The sequence below is a fragment of the Anser cygnoides genome, chromosome 1, assembly GCF_040182565.1.
Source record: "Anser cygnoides isolate HZ-2024a breed goose chromosome 1, Taihu_goose_T2T_genome, whole genome shotgun sequence".
NCBI classification, from domain to species: Eukaryota; Metazoa; Chordata; class Aves; order Anseriformes; family Anatidae; genus Anser; species Anser cygnoides.
Window position 1 is genome coordinate 66,288,977 of NC_089873.1, and position 16,209 is coordinate 66,305,185.

At 37.7% G+C, this 16,209-nt stretch overlaps 1 protein-coding gene across 2 annotated transcripts in view; it reads right to left on the reverse strand.

Moving 5' to 3' along the window:
• DCP1B (decapping mRNA 1B) overlaps positions 1-16,209 on the reverse strand; it is a 45,944-nt gene that overhangs the window by 6,895 nt on the left and 22,840 nt on the right. For both annotated transcript variants that reach the window (XM_048049091.2, XM_048049675.2), the window contains 4 exons: positions 14,399-14,465; positions 11,962-12,097; positions 4,400-4,528; positions 2,815-3,654 (listed from right to left, as the gene is read on the reverse strand). In XM_048049091.2, the coding sequence (XP_047905048.1) occupies positions 2,815-3,654; positions 4,400-4,528; positions 11,962-12,097; positions 14,399-14,465 (1,172 nt within the window). The remainder of the gene's footprint in view (positions 1-2,814; positions 3,655-4,399; positions 4,529-11,961; positions 12,098-14,398; positions 14,466-16,209) is intronic.

Sequence of the window (16,209 nt, forward strand, 5' to 3'; positions counted from 1 at the left end):
TTTTTTATTGCATCCTAAGCACGCGTTACTCATCATCTGCATAAAGAATACTTCTCAGAATAGGGCTGGCACCAGAATGAATGCTTCCGAGTATTATTCCTTAGTTTTCTTTTTTTGTTGTGTGGTTTTTTTTTTTTTTGTAACTGGTCTCTTCCTCTCCACGTGGGAGATCGCAGTTCTTACACCAGATGGAGATGCAGAAGCCAATTTAAAATTGGACTTGTAATGTGTCAATTGTGCAGAAGACTATTGCTTTAATTTTCTTAGCACTGCTGATGGATCTGGGATGTTCCTTTAATGTGATTTTTCCAAATAACAAAGACACTGTCCAGATACATTTCTATTCCTGTCAGACTTTTTAGAATTTGCTTTTTCTGTATGCTAAATTACAGTAAAAGATGCAATACCAAAAGATAATTACGGAGAACAAACCTTTTGCTGCATTTGTCATCAGAATTTGCTTTGATCAATTTTGCATGAGCATGTGTGGATATATTTGTGCCAACTCAATTTCACTCAAATGTCTGTCTGCAGGCATGGCAGCACTTAAAGCCTTCGGTCTACAGCGAAGATGTAATTATAAAAAGATTAATGTTGGTTTTAAAAGTTTCAAATTTTTATCTTCATTTTTTCTTCATATGGCTAATTCATTGCATTCTACAGAAATAAAGACTCATTCCTTCATTGCCAGGTTTTTGTTTTGTTTTGTTTTGGGGGTGGGTGCATTCCTTCCAGATTGCAGAGCTTTAGGTGTCCTAAACAATGCTTAGTCACACGTTCATCATTTTTATTCTATGTATTAAGTCTTACAAACAACGCTAAATATGTCAGAAAAACTGCACCTAATACTGTTTTATAGCAGCTGTGGCTGTGTCAGTAAAGTCATTCCAAGGCAATCCCAATCTTCTTGGTCTGCTCACAGCCTTGCAAAAGGGGACTAAGAGTCTCTTTATTTTTTTTACTTGTTTGTTTGCTTGTTTTTTTTTTCCTGTTTTGTTTGTATGTGTTAAAGCAAAATTGCAGCAATAATCCCAGTGGATGATGCTTCTTCCACTGAAAATTGTTCTCTTCTCTCAAGCTATTGTTCTATTTATACTCAAGCAGTAAAATTATTGGAATTGCAGTACCAGTCAGACCTCTAATTCCCTTTCCATATTGCAACTAATGCTGGAATCAGTTTCTTTTTCAAATATACACAAAGTCATTAACCTCATCAGCATCGATATGGATTTTTCATTTGAAAGTACAACAAGATTTCTGCCACTTTTTATTCTGCGTACTGGCTTATATCCTGGCAATTGCCTCATTGCACTTTTACCTTCAAAGTAGGAATGTCTTATGCCTCCATGCTACGCATATTTACCAGTGGATCAGAAAATTTTTTTCACTTATAGCAGGCAAGTTCCATTCCCCATGAAAACAGTAGATTATTGTGACTCTGGATCCTCTTTCTTTTCCTTAGGACTCCACTGGAAAGTCAGATTACCATCCGTGAGCAACCAATCCTGAATAATTTTAGTGACTAAACCACGAAACACTCTTTCACACAGATTCAACATCATACTAGTTTAATTAAAAGAATAAAAATAATGATAGCTATTTGCTCTATCAAATTCATTTTTCCCTGACCTCTCTCATGGAATTAGAAATTTTGACCTGTCAGTGTTTGTGCTCATGTGGCCCTTAATTGTTAAATGGCTGTTTCAGCCTCCTCAGGTGTAGAATAACTTTCTAGGAATAAGGAGGATATTGAAGCATTCTGTAGTTTTTCATTCCTCAGTAAAAGTAGAAGAGCAGCTTTTGAATTTTATGCTGAAAAGATGAATAGTTTATCATTTGGGTAAGTAACTTCTAGACTGCTTTACAATGTCAGACTCCAACACAACATAATGCTGTGGATAGTCTTCCACAATAAAGGAAGTTAAAAGGGGCTTGCATGTTCATCTCCCCAAAAGACATAGGAAGACATTCAAGTGTGGAAGCTCCTACAAAAACTGGAATTGTAAACAAAGATATTAGTTGTCTAGGATGGAGGACTTTGTAATTGCATTTGAGGTTCTCCTGAAAAATAGAAAAATGTACTCTTTTGAGACACAATCTCTTGTCATATCCTGATTTTTCTGTGACACCAATCTTAGGGTCACACTCAACAGAATTCAGGGTTTTGGGGGATTTTTTTTTTTTTGAAGACATTCAGATACAAGGCGACTTTTCAAAACAATACATATCAAGTGGAAAAACAAAACTACTGAATAACTTGGAGTAGCTGTTATGGTACAAGGTAATTCAGCAATATAAAAATACTTTCTAACAGTAGTTTTTTGAAGTAAGTGTCCTTTTAGCAACTGGCATACAAAGAAAAGCATACCTCCACAGAAAAACTTGACTAATTTTATAAGAAAAAACATTATTAAACCCAAAACATCACACTCAATTACCTGCAGTTACTCACAACAGCCTGAGACAAAGTATGGCAACTGAAAACTAAGCGACTTTTCGAAATATGTCTGGATAAAAAGCACACACACACACACACAAAACAACAAACAAACAAAAACTAATTTTTGGTCATTAGTGATGTACAACAGACATACCCCTTCGTATTTGCAATAATTTACAATTAGTAAATCAGAACTTACTTGATGTTGTTCTTAAATTGTCACTTGCAAAATGAAAAATGCATGTTAGACAGCAAAATTTAGTAAGGCAGAAACATGAATATACTGGCCAAAAGAAACATAGAATAGCCTTATAAAGTTCAAGTTTAGAAAGCTGCTATTTTTTTTTTTTTTTAATCTGAACTTGCTTACCTACCTGAAAGAGAGAGTTTTGTTTTTCTGTACCCGGTGCCTTTTCTATCCAGGAATCCAGTGGTTTCAGTGTACTGGTGTTCTGAGTAACAACAGGAAACTTAGCTGCCAATGTTGGTCTGCTGGATACATGCAACTGCTGTTCTTGTTGCACTATATGGAGCTTTTTCAATAGCTCTTGAGGTGATATCACCCCAGAATTGGCTGACTGATTGCCAGAGAGAGAAATTGGCTGTCTAGGAAGTTTGGGCTGTTCTTTACCAAGTGTCTGAGACTCTAAAGCCTGACCTGGCAGGGTACCATTGAAATATACCAAAGGTGGCTGGGTCATATTATTTATCTGTGCTGCTGGTGCTCCAACAGCAGCAGGAGTCCTGCTGAACACAGAAGCTGTTGAGTTCACAGATCCTGTTGCACTGGGATCCATTTTCGTCACTGAACCTGACTGACTCTGCAATTTCTGTAATAAACTCTGAGTACCAGCAGCATCCTGTACTACATGAGATGTTGCAATACCACGAGAAGTCACAGGTTGGAAAAGTCCTGTGAAAGTCTCACCCACAGGGTGGATATTGCCATTTTCACAGAGTCGGTTCTCAGGAAACTCAGCAAGTGGGTGAAGGTCTGTCCCACGCACCATAAGCTTTTGAATGGCAGGGCAAAGCTGTTTCTCTGCACAGGGAGAATGTCTGCTAGGTTCTTCGTAGGAGAGTGAACGTACCACACCCTGCCTAACAGGAAGGTTCTCTTGATGCTGTTTATTAAGAGGTTCTGAGACATCTGTTTTTTCTTGTTTTCCAAACAGCGCTGTCAAAGACAAGTGTTGTGGTTCAGGATCCACGTTCTGTGAAGGGACAAAGAAAAGAAGTAAACATAGTTGTCTCATGCATGAAAAACCACATTAAGTGGAGACAATATTTAGCCAGAAGTATTAAAGGAAAAGCCAAGAAAACTGCTCTTTTCTCCCAAGAGAACTTTTAATAGTTCTGTCACATCATAAGGGCAAGAAAACAGTTGTCAAGCTGCTAATGTGGGAGAAAACCAGTGAATCTGAAAGATAGCAGTGGTTTCACTTTAAATACCATGAAAGAGCATCTTTCCTTTCAGTCATCCATACAATATTAATAAGAGACAAAAATTTCCCCTTGTACAAAGTAGGGCCACTCTTAACGCATCTCGCTGTCACAGTTGACTGAATTCAGCTTTTAGGATTTTGCAATGTGATGCAGTTTGAAGATATATCAAAAGGCTTTATTTAGATTACCTGAATTCCCTTGAAGGCAAAGAACACAAAAAATGTGGTTCAGCAATTGATCAGACCGGCTTGGGATCAAAGCAGCACCCCAACATCGAAAGACTAGTGTTTTTTCCATTGCATGAGGACAGTCTATCTGTAATTTAAGTGCTTCTACGTCAGATGGTGGGGATGGGAGCAGATTTACAAAAATAGGTTTGTTTTGCATTAAAAAAAAATCTTTACTGTGGTTTCACCTCAAGTTCTTGCACTGACCTCCCAACCTAAGTAAGTATTCCTAGTTTACTACATGATTACAGTGACACTGGTCAGAAGACAATGCAAAACGCTTTACCTTGTTTTGCTGAGATATTCGTTGATGCTGATTTTCACTAGGCTTCACAGGAATTGGTTTGATTAGGTTGGGGTTGTTACAGATTGCAGAGGAGCTGGTTATTTGTTTTGGCTCCGAACAGGTCTTACACTGAAACAGAAAAGAAGTATTTTCTAGTTAAGTGCAACAATATTTTTTCCCTTAGTTTTCCACCACAGTAAAATCCAGACATAGTTAGGTAGTCACTAACCAAAAATAACAGTTGTAGCACTGACTATGAAGTGTTACGCCATTGAAAGAACTATATCTACAAACTAATTTTCTAAAACCACAAAGCATATGTAAAAATAAACACTTCATTCCAAGATTTTCTGAGTATGAGGCTTCCTTTAATTTAAATCTCAGTTCTCATCTTTTGCTTTTCCTGCACTTAACACAAAATCAATCTGACAACTCAGAAACCAAGGAACCAGGCATGCTTTTCCTGCATCAGTAGTCAGCTAGTCCTTCAACAGCCTTAAGTAGTTTAGATGCATAAAGGATTTATGTGCACTCGAAGAACATTTAAAATGCTTTTTACTAAAAACTGAAATTCTAACTCAAACTCTTCTATATAAAAATTCCACAATTCGGGAACTTGCATACCCACATAGAACAATAATTACAGAGTTAATTAAGTGGCCAAATTGGTATGTTACCTTATTAAACATGACAGGATTAAAAACTGTATTTATAAAGTGATTGGCAATCAGAGACAGATGAGTAAAAGTCAGGGACACGGAATGACTGATGTATGAAGAGAGAAGGGCATAATTCAGAAAGAATGTGCAGAAACACCGTATGAAAGAGAAATGGAAAACATGAATAAGTCCTATTTACGCTGTAGCAAAAATAAGGATATAGTCAATGAAAATAGAAAACAATGGGTATACAAGGAGTGCTACTGTCAATAGAAAAGAAATAGTATGCTGGAAGTTGTTGTCGTTAGGTATGACTGAAACCAAGAAATGGAGAAGACCTTCTTTTTTAAAGAGTTACTTAACAAAAATCTAATACTATTTAGCAAGAATATTCACTATTAAGTAACCGAATTTGAAGGGCTCAAAATTTTATGCCTCGGGACTAATGACTGGATAAGGAATGATCAGTTCCAGTTTCACACCCCTTCCAGCTAAGAGCCCCATCCTGTGCATCACTGAACTCTGCTACGATTTGGATACAAAGCAGAGCCACTGCTGTCTGGATATAAAAACATCAGTGCCCTCTCCAGAACCTTCCGAGAAAAAATCCTTAGAATTCAAATATATTAGGTGAGAAAATAATTACTTCCTCTATTCCCCCAAATATATCAAACTTACTGTTAAATCCATTTCTAATACGTACCACAACAAAAAATACACACTGGTTCCAGGACTGTTCAGTAAAACCAAAGCTGAATCCTTGAAGGGACTCAAGGGGTGCTGTCCTGACAGGGTCCTGGGGAGGTGCTCAGTGCCTTTTTGCAACATTTGTGCTCAGGAATCCCAGGCCCTTGAGACTGGTGGGAAAGTTTGGAGTGATGAAGACTTACCCTCAGCACTGGAAGACCAGGTTAGGGAGCATGTGGAAAAACAAACAAAAAAAAGGACACAAGTCCATGGAGCCTGTAGGAATGCACCCTGAGAGCTGAGCTCGTGAGACTACTCTTGATTAGTTTTGAAAGGTAATGGTAGCTGAGGGAGGTTCCTAAGGACTGGAAGAAAGCAAGTAGTGCTCCTGTCTTCAAGGAAGGGCAAGAAAAAGAATTTGGGGAACTTCAGGCCAATTTTCCTCACTTTAATACCTGGGTAGTTGATGGAGCAAATCCTCCTGGTAGACATTTCTAACAAACACGTTAAGGACAAGAAAGTGTTTGGGATTAGCCAGCATGGATTTAGAAAGGGGAGATCACGTCTGATCAACCTGATAGCCTTCTACAGTGAGATGGACTGGCTCAGTGGATGATGGGAAAGCAGTGGATATTGTTTATCTTGACTTTGGCAAAGCCTTCAACTCTATCTCCCATAATGTACTCTAAGAAAAAATGATAAAATGCAGGTTAGATAACTGGAAAGTGAGGTGGACTGAAAACTGTCTGGTCTACTGGACTCAAGATATGTTTGACATGAAGCCCAACTGGCGGCCAGTTGCTATCATGTATCCAAGAACTCGATGCTTGGGTCCATACTGTTTAACATCATTAATGACCTAAATGATGGAAGAGAGGAGGCTTGTAGAGGACATAAAATGGGAACATACAGTTGACAGACCAGATGGTTGTGCTGCCATTCACAGGAACATCATGAATTTCAACAAAAGGAAACCAAGGAGGAATAACTGTATGCATCAGTACAGGATGGGCCTGACTGAAAAGCAATCTTTCAGGAATGTACCCAAGGCCCTTGCCAGACAACAAGTCAAACATGAGCCAGCAAAAGAAAGCCAACTGCATTCTGGGCTGCATTAAGCACAGCATTAACAGCTGGTCAAGGGAGGTGATCCTTCACCTCTACTCAGCACTGGTGTGTGCTATGTCTGCTGAGTAATGGAGTACTATGTCCAGTTCTGAGCTTTCCAAAACAAGGAGGATATACCAGCAGAAGTCCACTGAAAGGCTATGAAGTTGTTTGAGGGAGTAAAGTATCTGTCATGCCAGAAGACCCTGAGAGAGCTGGGACTGCTTAGCATCCAGGTGAGAAGACTCAGGGTATATTACTGTGTACAAAATACCTGATGGGAGGCTGTAAAGACAGCCAAGCCAGACCCTTCTGTCCACTGAAGACAAGAGGCAATAGGCAAAACACAGAACATACAAAATTCTGTTTAAACTTAAGAAAAAACTCTACTGTAAGGATGTTCAAATACTAGAACAGATGGCCCATAGAGATTGTGGAGTCTCTGTCCATGGAGATACTCAACACCTGAATTAACATGGATCTGGGCAACCTGCTATAGCTGATACTGCTTTAATGCAACGGCGCTGGACAACACTGGCTCCACAAGTCCCTTCCAACCTCAGCGATTATGCCAGTCTCTGCCCAAAAATCATTTTATGGGTGTTTGATCAGTCTCAGACTTCTGCAGTGAATTTGATTCAAATGTTGCTTTTAGAAATAACTTTAACACATGCACCAGACAATCATGCCACAGGGTGGTCTGCTTTTCAATCTGAGTAAAAAACGAGCACCTGTATCTTCTTTCCAGCTGTACCCCTACTGCATAATGCAAGAAACAACCTCAAGCACTAGGTTGGAAAAAATGAGTAAAAAGTACTGACTTTGCCAGCAATGCAAAACCGAATTTCAGTTAATACAAAATCGCATATCAAGTGCTTCTTCATGGCTAATCTGAGTAGACCGCATTAAACATGAAAATATATTTAAACTCAGCTATATTTTTCTGCTCTCTGGAAAAAAAAAACATAAAGTATTTTCTTAGGTTCTTGGTTCTTCAGAGCTTACATGTTGTTATCCTTGAATTTGAGGAACTTTATTTTTTTCCTCCACCCTTTATTGTTATTTCCAGGCAGTTCGCAAGGACTCGCAACAATATCAGCCTTAGTATCGAGCTTTTAGCAACTCACTAACATTTTTTTTTTAAATACACTAGGACAAATGACTGAATTATCCTTAAACCACTTTCTTACCTCACTGTCTCAGTCAATTTCTGACTGGTGACTTTTGTTGTCTCTTATTCGCTTAATGACAAATAGGCATCTTACCTAGTTAATTATCAGATGAAAGTTTTTCATAGTTCAAATTAAGTGCTTCCTGTAGCCACTATTTGACCTATATTAGAACAAGTGGAGATCATTTTCTTTTTTTAGTTCACACATAGCCTAACTCATTATGTTGTTACATAGGACAAACACACACTTAGTAAGATTAAATCTTTTCTCTCCTGAATTTTCTCTTTCTACAGGATGCTGCCTTTTCTTCAATATGCCTCCTTCTCATTGACATTTTTCAGCATAGCTTTTTGGGGAAAAATCATATAAAGACGTATTTAAACTTCTTCAACATGACAGATAACATACTCTTGTATATTTCATTATGAGTTCAGCAGAATTTAAATGCATTAGGACCTTATTTCTCCAGGGTATTTTAATAGGCTGAATTCTTCAGAAACCATAAGTACTTTAGATGCCACTGCCATACTTTACAGGATGCCAGACCTAAAGTAATACAACTGAGGAAAGCAGTAGTAGAGTTCAACCATTAAGAACATTAAATTCCTCAGCAAAATGAAAAAATACTAACTATACACAAAGGTGTATAATGAATGACTTGAACCTGACTTGGTATCATTCCCATGATTTGCTAACATGACTAACAGGCTGGCATCTGATATAGGGATGCATACTGAAGAACAGTACACACATACACTGTGCTGATTTCAAAGGAACCTGTAGCTATTAGAGCTTAAAATATAAGGTCATTTTGGCACACTAGTAGCATGGCCTAGCTGACAAATAAATTAGGCAGCATGACATTTTAGCCACTGTTGCATGGACAGATAAGGAAAGATATCATCTGCCATCATCATCAACAAACAGCAAAAAGAAGTATGAAAGAAATGTCAATATGTTCTTTAGTCCTAGAACCAGCAGAGTACTGATCAGCTAAAATACTTGATGATTACTACATCTTGCTTCACAGTTCAGTCCTTTAGTCATGTACCTTGTTCAAAGCTATGCTCCTACAAAGGATGCGTAAGAGATTAAAAGGTTTTAAGATCAAGTGAAAGAACGGCTAAGCAATATTTAAAAGACACATGTGAAGAACATTCATCATAATGAACAAAACACCACTGAGGATGTTTTAGGCAAGTCTGGTATAGTCAGAGACATTTAAGGCAAACAACTGTTCTATGTTGTAAGATTTCATAGTCCACCTGTACAATATGCTCAAGCTGAACAGGATGTTGCCAAAAGGAAGGACAATGGACAAGCATGGGACCAGAGCAGCACAGATTTCCTGACACAAATTCCACATCATATCCTCATGTCATGCTCTGTAGGAGAAACCTGACTGAGAAACGTGAGTTGCAAAGACCTATCAAGTACAAAAAGGAGATGCTAGAAGGCCTGATATGAGTAAAGAAGGTTGGCCAGTACTTGATAGGACTTAGTAGAGCTTTATAGATAGATGGTTATGTTGAAAGCAACATAGAGAATTTCAAAGCTGCTTGAATTCAAACGCAGTTAAGAAGCTCTGGAAATGTGGGATTTCAATCTAGGTGATCTAAAGGAGCCACAAGGAAACTTTATTGAACAGACAAATGAAAATGCACAAAGTGCTCTCAAAGACAGACACTGGAGAGGACAGCAACCACCTCAAAGCAAGCAGTAGCAGAAAGGATTTCCAGAGCCCTGCTTAAGTGAGACATTCAGACAAAATTCAGACTGTACAAGAATAGCAGCACACAGTCTGTGTCATCCAGCCAGAGTATGGCACAGTGCCCTCAAGAAAGAGCATCCTTCTGGGGAGGTGATAAGGTACTATCCAGTCTTTCATACAGTTAACAAACCGAAATCTAAGAGGACACCTGCCATCTTAGAAACTATATTTCTGTTCAAGCAGGGCAGTACCACTGGAACTTTTTGCTTGAAGACAGTGAAAAAGCAGTCAACAGAAATAAACGCCCAGAGGCCATGCGTGCCCTATCAGAAATTATGTTCTTATCAAACGTCTGTGTGTCTTCAGTAATGAAGCAGGAAGCTTCAGTTACTCTGGTCTTATCAATGAGACAAAGGATGTTCCCCTAATACGACCTCTAATAGACCAAAGGACAGTGCATTAAATGGGTGATCATTAATGGACTTATCCTAGGACTTGCTAGTTGAGCAGAATCCCTTAGATGCTTCAAAATTGATGTTCTTACTTTATGGTTCACAACACTTTAAAATATCTTATTTTATGAAGCCACACAGAATTCAAAAAGGAGAACAACATAATTCATAACTGATCTCAACACGTTAGCAGTGTAAGTTGTAAGACATGTGCTGGCAAGGAAATACTTGTTATAAAGCAGCCAAAAAGCGTGATTGCTCTGAAACATATTGACATAAAATACAAAAATGGCTGTCATCGCCTTTATTTCTCATGTCCTTCCTAGTTTTGTTTTACCAACCATACAAGAAAAAACACAAATCCAGTTCTTAAGAAGTCTGATACTCCTAGCACACATGTCCTGGACAAGGAGGAAGTTTTCCCGTTATTTCCTTAGCAATCACTCATATGCAGAAAGATTAAAGATGAGGTAATAAGCAAATTTGCTAAATATCTTATCTGCAGAAAAAAAAAATCAGGAAACTATTAAACAACAGATCTTCTAGAATCTTTTCCTGTCTTGATTTGCTATGTGGTCATGTAGAAGTGGAAGGTAACTTTTAAAAAATGCACTACATCCATCTCATAGTATCTGAAGACAGCCTAATATTTTCCAGTTTTCCATTTACAGTATTTTAGGGGTATTTAATGAAATTATTTTATGAAACGTTTAAGCAATCGAATCACACTCTTAGTTCAAGATTTCATACTGGTCCAGTTTTAAAACATAACAATATACTAGGATTTGGAAGTATTTGTTGATTATAATACATTAAATCCATTGCATTATTACAGAAAATATGAAGGTCCTAGCTTCGAAAGAAGCTATACCAACGTGAAAAAGGCATACATTTCACCATAACTCAAATATTTATTATCTTTCTGAGGATCTTATTAGTAGCCACATTTCAGAAAAAATAACTTTTTCCTCTCTTTAGATTGCTTAAGACATATGTATTTCTAGCCTCAAAACACTTATGTAAGGAGCTTTATTACTGCATGACAACACATATGAAATACAGGAAACAGCAGTAGGAACCTGCAGGCTCTGAAACAATTTGCAGCATATATATGAATGGTTAAAATTATTAGACTTTTATTCCCTAAAGTAAAGCATTTTTGATTGCTCAATAATACAGAACATTATTAGTCCATTAGTTACTTCTTTGTTTAGAAGCTTCAGAAGACCAAAGTAGCACATGGGTTGAAATCATGCTAGGTTTCAACCTTTTCATTTCCTTCCAGTAGTGTCTGAAGTAGAGAACAACCACAACAAAAATGGTAATTTCTATGTTCGATGTTTTCCCTAAGGTAAATTATTCGTGCAAACCACAGAAACTAGTAGCAGGTTTGAATACTTCGCCCAAAAAGAGGACACAACTTTCAGGTACCATTCAATAAGCAATAAGCACAGGAGCCCTAAGAGTCAAAATGAAAGCAAATTTACACTTGTTCTTACCCCCTAGCCTCCAGCAAATAATCAGTCACATACATGTTCTCCTTTAACAAGTTCTTATTGACAACATTCATTTCTTTCGAATCTTTAGAAAATTCTGACAAAAAACTTTTTATACCTGCTGCTCTTTCACAAAACAACAGATTACGCTGTCATTTTCACTGAGTAAAATTATTTTACAAAAAATCTTTTATGTTCTAAAATGTGATGCTAATTTACTCAGACTTTACAGTATCACCAAAAACAAATGTCCTCATTTTATAGATAGCAAATCTCACCTTGGTATACTCATCTTTGGCCTTGGTAAGCATCCGTAAGATATCCACTTCTTTGTTATTAGCAGAATTCATGATCATTGGGGACACTCCTGTTCCTGTGCCCTGCTGTGCTTTGAATTGTTCCTGCTGAGTTAGGCTGAAAGTAGGAGACGAGAGAAGAATATACAAGACAAAACAAAAACAACAACAACAACAAAAAAAAACAAACCATAAAATATAAAAAGTTTAACTACAGCTACTTTACAATAACTAAGAAAACAAAACACCCCGATTTTCACCCCACAACTATATTAACAAACAGTAAAAAAAAAAAAACAAACAAAAAAACCACCACTATTTAAATATCTATATCAAAAAATAATTTGACCAGGTGTGAGAAACATTTTGCCCAATCTTGAATACTCTAGGTCATAGACTAAAATTTCCATTTCTCGGTCACAATTTCTATTCCCAGAAGAAGCAGGGAATTCGTAATGTTATTCAGTTTGGCTGGTGGTGGAGGATGGCAAACACACACAAATCAGTCATTAACTACTAGCAAATGACCAATTTCCTGCCCCAGCTGTTTTATTATTATTGTAGAGTGCTGAGAATTTAGACACACAGCCAATTGGCTGAGCGACAGGTTTTGTGCGTTTTTTTTCTTTAAATCTATATGCAACACTGCTATTATAAACCACTACACATGGTTTACAATAGCATGAACCCTCTGAAAACTAGTTTTTATTGTAGTAAATTACCAGTTTGAGAGTAGCTAATCACCACCAACTGCAACTTGAGCTAGTTAACTAAAATTAGCTGTCAAAAAAACTAGATTTCCTAGGGTTCATTGCTTATTTCTGTAAATTCATCCCCATCAATTTTTTCTTGGGTCACAACTGACTCATTTTAGAACTGCAGAACATACAGCATAAACAACAAAAAACCCCAAACAAAACCCCATCATTGTCACAGTCTCTGTTTAACAATGTTTTGTCACTGCAAAATGAAAAGCAGCGGGTAATTCTTTAAAAAGAGACAGAGAGGAAACATGACTAACTTTCCATCCAGTAGTTTGTAACAAATCCAACCTGGATCATACTGGTAGAAGAGTTAAAGCACTTTGCTATGGATCAAGATGTGTGAGGATGAGCCTTGGCTGGACTTGTACTGCAGGACATCTAAATGGGCACTTGATACTTTAGCAATCAGAATTGATGTCGCTTCCTCAGCACGCTTCTGGCTACAGAAACATTTGCTAACCAGGCTATTAAGACTGGTACAGATGACCTGAAAAGGAGAGATTCACAGCTCTGTGCCTTTGCGCTGCACTCTGTTTCTACCTAATGCTGTTGGCTTGACAGCATCAGTCTCCCACGGCTTTCCTTGGGATGGTAAAGACCTGGCTATACATCATTGTTCCTCCTATCCCTTACAAGAATTGTGACACAATGGTATGTCCAACCCTACATACCACAGACAGCTAGTAAATCTAACGTGCCCATTCCTATCATGTCCCTTTATTATATCCTCCATATTATACCTCTGAAAAAATGTAGATTGTACATGTTGATAAAACCTTCAAGATTTCAGCTCCTTCCTCCTCCAAACAAACATAAAAACCTGCAGAATGCAGTCATAAGAAAGGAATCACTGCAAACAAGTCAGTTGTTAGACCAAGCAGAGGGTAAAGCAGAAGGATGAGCCCTTGATCCTGGACACGTGGAGAAAGCAGTGGCAGTGAAAAAAATATCCATGATAACGTTCATTAAAAAACTATCCATGGTGCTGTTAGATTAAAATACAGCTGAGAGTACAGTTTTTTACGAAATGTTAATCTCTCTCTGATTTCATTGCAGAGTTAGACCTGTATAACATATATAAAATATCCTTAATATGTATATAAGAGTCATAAATTCAAAGCTAATTGAAGTCTTGCTTTATACTCCAAAACCAAGTGAATTCTATATATATTGCTAAAAAAGCAGGAAGCAGGAACTGAGCCATGGCGTAGAAAGAAGATAAACACAAACTGTATTATTGTAATATGCTTTTGTAATAGTCCATACTTACATTGATGTGAGAAGAAAAAGGTAACAGCTACATTGAAAAAGAAAATCTCCCCAACCTGAGAAACTCATTACCACCACCACCCCCCTCCCCACCTCCCAAAGAATTCAGATATCTGTTTTGTAGAGTTGGATCATCAGGAAACATATCAGTTGAACTGTTATATTATGATGTAGCTGGAAACCTGTGTAGCAAATTAGGGAAGAAGTATTGCAATACAGTGACTTATTTCTGTATATATAAAATGCAGGTGTGTGACAATTTTACTTGCAACAAATTCTCTGAAAATAGGCTTAAAGTAGAAACCATCCTAGTAATATAATGTGCATGTATGTACAGAAATACATACATAAAAAAGCACAAAAAGTCTCGTTTACCCATCACTTACTTTTTCATGAGCTCTGCAATTCTTTGGCATTCTTCCTTATCATAAAACCAAATCCCATATATGGACACTGCAAATGCACATCAAACACAAACTATGAGAATCTTCTCAAACAGCAATTCTACCTGGTAGATATTTAAAAGTGACCTGTAAAGCAATTTTTAATTTTACTTCTGTCTTGTGTTTTCCCCTTCTAAAAACATGACAACTCAAATCCTCCAGTATAATCAAAAAAGATCAAAAGGTGTATCTCTACTGACATACGTCACCAGCTCTGAACCTTTGATACAGGCAAAGGTGTTTGATCCTTTTCTTCAAAACACTAAACCAGAGGTTTGTTTTTTGTGTGTTTTCTCCTTTAAAAACTTTACTTCTGTCAATTTTCCAGTTGTCATATCATAAGCATTGGACCCCAGTGGCTAGTGTACTACAGGCTGTGTTGCACGCAAACATAAGCAGGTAAGATTTGTTTAGTTTTCAACAACGATCAGACCTATCTTACACATCATCAAAGTTGTTACGGTAGTACAAACCAACCTCTGCCTCCTTGCAAGTTTCCTGTAATGATGTCCATTAGTTTCACCCCCAAAGAAGTGATTACCTGTAGCCAACCCCAGGATTAGAAAATCTCCATCTAAATTCAGACTTCAGAATCTGTCCTTCACAAAGGTAAGTGCCTGCAGTTTTGCCCAGCAACAACAGATTTGAATCAACCAGTAGTTCAAAATTCTCAAATGCACGCACTGCTAGTGAAACCACCATGACGGTAACAGGCATAATGCAACTGTAGTCAGTGCAGCCTCCACAAACATCATAAACAGGAAGCTTTTTTCCACTCATAACTGTATAATACAGTTCTGGTAAGATAGCCTGGGAATCAATCTGTAACACTGTCTGGCCGTATTTTCACCAATGATCCATCCACGGTTTTCAGTTTTAACCTCTCGCACAAATTTGCTGTGAAGGAGAAGGAAGAAGTGCTTACACGGTAAACATGGATCTTCCCCTCTGTACCCTGCAACCCCTCTGCAACATTGTGCAACGTCCAGGTTCCCCTTGTATGATACGGTAGCAAATGGGTAGGCACCACATTTCTCCCCTTCTTCCCCTCCTACAGCAGCAAGAGATTTCCCTTAATCTTCCTAAGATAAGGCAATTCCTAGCATGCCTTCTGGCACAGTCGGGGCTGGATTCTATTTGAAAGTGGCGTAAATGGATGGAGTATCCATTTTAAAATAATTGCAACACTGACCCTGATCATGTAACATTTCCTTTAATCACAGGAGTCCAAGAACAATCACTTCTTCTTCACTTCCAAAGAACTGAAACTACGACACACAAAGCACAAGCTGGCTTTCTTAACATCTGAAAAGAAACTGAATGTGCAGCTGTTTGCAAGATGCAAGTGTAATATTTATCTCTATCCCCCTTCAGACTTTCAGCCATGTGTTGTCTTCTATACAGCTAAAAATGGTTCAACTAACTACTTAATATAGCATCCTGGTGAAAAGCCTTAAAAAACATTTTTTCATTTTTTTTTTTTGTATGCCAACACATAAAAACCCAGGACCAGCAGAGAACCTGAGATGATTACAAACTGCAACCATCAAGCTAGGAACCTGTCATGCTCTCCACTAATAAAAAACATAAATATACATAGAATACAAATTTCACTGCAAACTTCCTACCAGCATGAATACACCTTGTGTCTTATTGGTATTAAACAGATTATTTTTTCTTCACCCTCCATCCTTAGGCTGTGTGTGACAAAAATAGAAATTCAGATCTAAGTATCATCTGTAGAGTGGTAATGG